At 40.7% G+C, this 3,611-nt stretch overlaps 1 protein-coding gene across 1 annotated transcript in view; it reads left to right on the forward strand.

The window, feature by feature from the left end:
- Positions 1–1,907, forward strand: part of OCA2 (oculocutaneous albinism II) — a 223,528-nt gene extending 221,621 nt beyond the window's left edge. The window contains exon 23 of the mRNA XM_006861920.1: positions 1,823–1,907. Coding sequence (XP_006861982.1) covers positions 1,823–1,907 — 85 coding nt within the window. The remainder of the gene's footprint in view (positions 1–1,822) is intronic.
- The last annotated feature ends 1,704 nt before the right edge of the window (positions 1,908–3,611 follow it).

A 3,611-nucleotide genomic window follows, 5' to 3' on the forward strand; every position in this document is an offset into this window, starting at 1 on the left:
ATTCATCACTCCTTCTTCCTATTCTGTTTTCATCTGGAAGCTCATCTGAAACCTGTCCACCATGGGTGACCCTGCTGGTATTTAAAATACCAGTCGCATAGCTTTCAGAATCACAGCAACTCACAAGCCACCATAGTATGAGAAACTGACAGATGAGTGATGGTGCTCTGTGTTAGAGCCCTTAAATTTGTCCCTATTTTTTGATTGATGAACTTTATAATTCTGGGATTCACATTTAGGTTTTTTATCCATGCTGAGTTGGCTTTTGTATATGGTGTGAGGTAAAGGTTTTTGTTTCAATCTTTTGCATATTGATTTCCACTTATGCCAGCACCATCTGTTGAACAGACTATGTCCTCCCTATTCAGTGTTCTTTGGCTCTTTGTCAAAGATCAATTGGCAGTATGCAGATTGGTTAATTTCTGGATTCTCGATTCTGTTCCATTGATCTATATATCTTTCATTGTACCTGTACCAGGCTGTTTTGGCCACTGTAGCCGTGTAGTAAAATTTGTTCTTCTTAAGCAGTGCTTTGTTTGTCCTAGGCCTCTTTCCTTTTCATATAAAGTTTGTAATTGTTTTTTCCACCTCTCTGAAGAATGCTGTTGGAATCTGGATTGGGATTGCATTATATGTGTAGATTGCTTTGGGTAGTATTGACATTTTCACAATGCTAAGTCTTCCATATACCGGGAGCATGGTATATGCTTCCATTTTTGTAAGCTTCTTTTGGTTTCTTGTAGTAGTGTTTTGTAGTTTTCTTTATATAGGTCCTTTGTTTCTCTGGTTACATGTATTTCTAAGTATTTTATCTTTTGGGTGGCTATTGTAAATGGCAGTGCTGTCATTATTAGTATAGAGGAATCTGACTGACTTTTGTAGGTTGATCTTATACTCTGCCACTCTGCTGAATCTGCTAATGCTCTCTCATTCTCTTTTAATTCCATTTTCCCACAACTCTTTGAATCTCTCTTATATGCATCATCCATGAGGTCCCAGTTGGTAAAAAGAGTTTCCGCTTGACCAGCAACCAAAAAGTTGGCAGTTCAAACCCACCCAGCAGCATCATGAAAGAAAAGACCTAGCAACACGTTTCTGTAACATTCTAGCCCAGAAAACCTTCTGGAGCAGTTCTACTTTGTAGCACACTGAATCACCATGAATCAGAATGAACTTGATGGCAGAAGACAAAACATACATAACCCAAGCAGCTTGTACCTCACCTAACATAGACGATCTTCTTCCCTCTTACTGTATTTAGGCCAGAGACAGCCTCATTTCCTGATTGCACTTCTTAAACTCTTTACAGGTTTATGTGTAAGGAATTCCTGGAACCTATGGGAACATGCCTTCTCTGGGAAGCCAGCTCCTTAAGAAGGATGGTTTTATGTGTGCAAAATAGGAGGTATAGGGAGAGGTAGCACCCAGAGATTTAATACTGGCCTGTGACTGATGTGTGAGTAAATGACAGCCTCAAGACCAGCCATCTACATTTATAGATGGAGAAATTGAGGTTCCAGAGTGTCAATTAAAAATCTGAAAAACAATTGAAACTCTAAGACAATGGGTAATGTTTAATAGAAGCATTTATCCAGATAACACTAGATTTTTTATTTCTAGAAATTGAAGGTGATTTGGGGGCTGTATAAAGTTCCTTAGACTGTATTCATTTGTACTGTTTATACAATAATGCCTCCATACCTCACAGTGCTCACCAGGCATGAGTAGAACTCAAGAAGCAGGTGGACTGTCCTCATTGCTGGGAGTTTGGAAATCTACTCATTTGACATTGCTTTGTAATCAGTTTCTCTCTGTATTTCAGGTTGGGGTTCCCAGTGATGATGGTGTCCTGCACAGTTGGGATGTGCTATCTCCTTATTGTTCATGTTGTGGTAGGGTGGAATTAAACTTGATTCACCAGTGACATATGACTGTAGCTTAATGGCCTCAGGATCTCTCTTTGGAGGAGAGCAGGTGCTTACAAGAGGATTCTGCCTAGTGGAGACTCACTGCAACAGGCATACCTGGTCCTATTTTGTTGGATGCTGGCACCTCATGACTTCCTCCAATGTCTTCCTCCTCAAGGACACACACAAGAAACAGAAACATTTTACTTGAGATTCTACTACAGGAAAGTGTTTATTACTTCAGAAGACTTCTTGATATGCTATGTAGGAAAAGACAGAAATGTGATACCTACCCCCAAATGGCTAGTTACAGTTTTACTCCTTGTAATCTCTTTTCATGTTAGAATAGTCAGCATTCAAATTGTATACCATCTAAGTAAATATTCTTGGGAAAAGACACATAGGCTATAAAGAAACTTTCTTGAAAGAGATCATGGAAATGGTTCATTTTCTTTATTTTCTGGTAGTTAACATTATATGACATTGCATTGTATCTATTTGTATTTTTCTCTAGGGTTTTTCAGTCATTAATGAAAAGTCCAGAGATTTAAATTGTGGAAAATAACATATGATAGCTGTCTTTTGAATAATATTTTACATATTCGATTACCTGGAATAGTAGCTTTCTGATTTGATTGCAATGCCTGCTACCGATCAATACATTAACTCTGGCCTCCCCATGACACTGGAGGCTCAGATAGCGATTCCTAAACAACTGTATTCTGTGAGCATCACCCACACTGCAAGCTCAGGTAGGCTCAGAACAGAGGTGATGCTGCTGTGCCCCAGGGCTGTAAGTCAGATGTGTGGCCTCTGTTGTGTCAGCACCAAATTATGTCCAGAGGAACAGCCTCATTTCAGGCCCTATCTGCAAATGTTTACTGGGAGTCTGGTGAGCAATGCCAATTGTATAAAGGTTTTTATAAAAATCCCCAGGGCACTGGAGCCAGGAAACAGGCAATCTCTATAGTGCCATTTCTGTCCACCGACACCTCAGGGAAGGTGTGATCTGTCTACATTTTAGAATCTTCATCTGTAAAGTGGCAACCTGCAATTTTCTTGCTAGTTTGAAGACACTCTGAGAGAATAAACCCTTTGGCTTTATAAGTCATCTTCCAATTCCTCAACAATGAAGGTGACAGAGAACTCGTTGTTATTTCACAGTCGAGTGTTGGAAAAAATACGTGAAAGCCATTATGTGCAGTGACTTAATTCTCTAGATCCTTCTCTCAAGCTCTCCATGGAGAAGACATGTCCTCTGTTTCTGTTCTGCTCCCCCGCTCCTGTCTTCCTGAAACCTCCGTGTCTCCTGAACCCTGACAATGAAAGGTAATTTTACTCTGCCACCCGATGCACCTTTCCCTCTACTCTGCTTTTTCTATTACCTCCGGCACCCAACACCAGACAAGAAACTGGAATTTTGATTTCAAATGTCTAATTTTTTGATGCTTCCAACACTTTCAATCATTTACTCTAGACCACCGTCAGAAGCAAACTTTCCCCAGCAGAGCTTGTAATCCACGGCCCCTCCCACTTTCCTCAGTCCCCCGTCAGGTCCTTGCCAGCCTATGTCCTTGCTGCTCTGAGGGTCAGATCTGTCAATAGACAGCAGTGTCTTGCTGTTCTGCCTGCATATCATTGCACTGGGAAGACAGGTCCCACTTTCAAATACAGACCATACACACAGTGGGTGCATTGTGCATG

Source organism: Chrysochloris asiatica, unplaced genomic scaffold, assembly GCF_000296735.1.
Source record: "Chrysochloris asiatica unplaced genomic scaffold, ChrAsi1.0 scaffold00044, whole genome shotgun sequence".
Classification (NCBI taxonomy): domain Eukaryota; kingdom Metazoa; phylum Chordata; class Mammalia; order Afrosoricida; family Chrysochloridae; genus Chrysochloris; species Chrysochloris asiatica.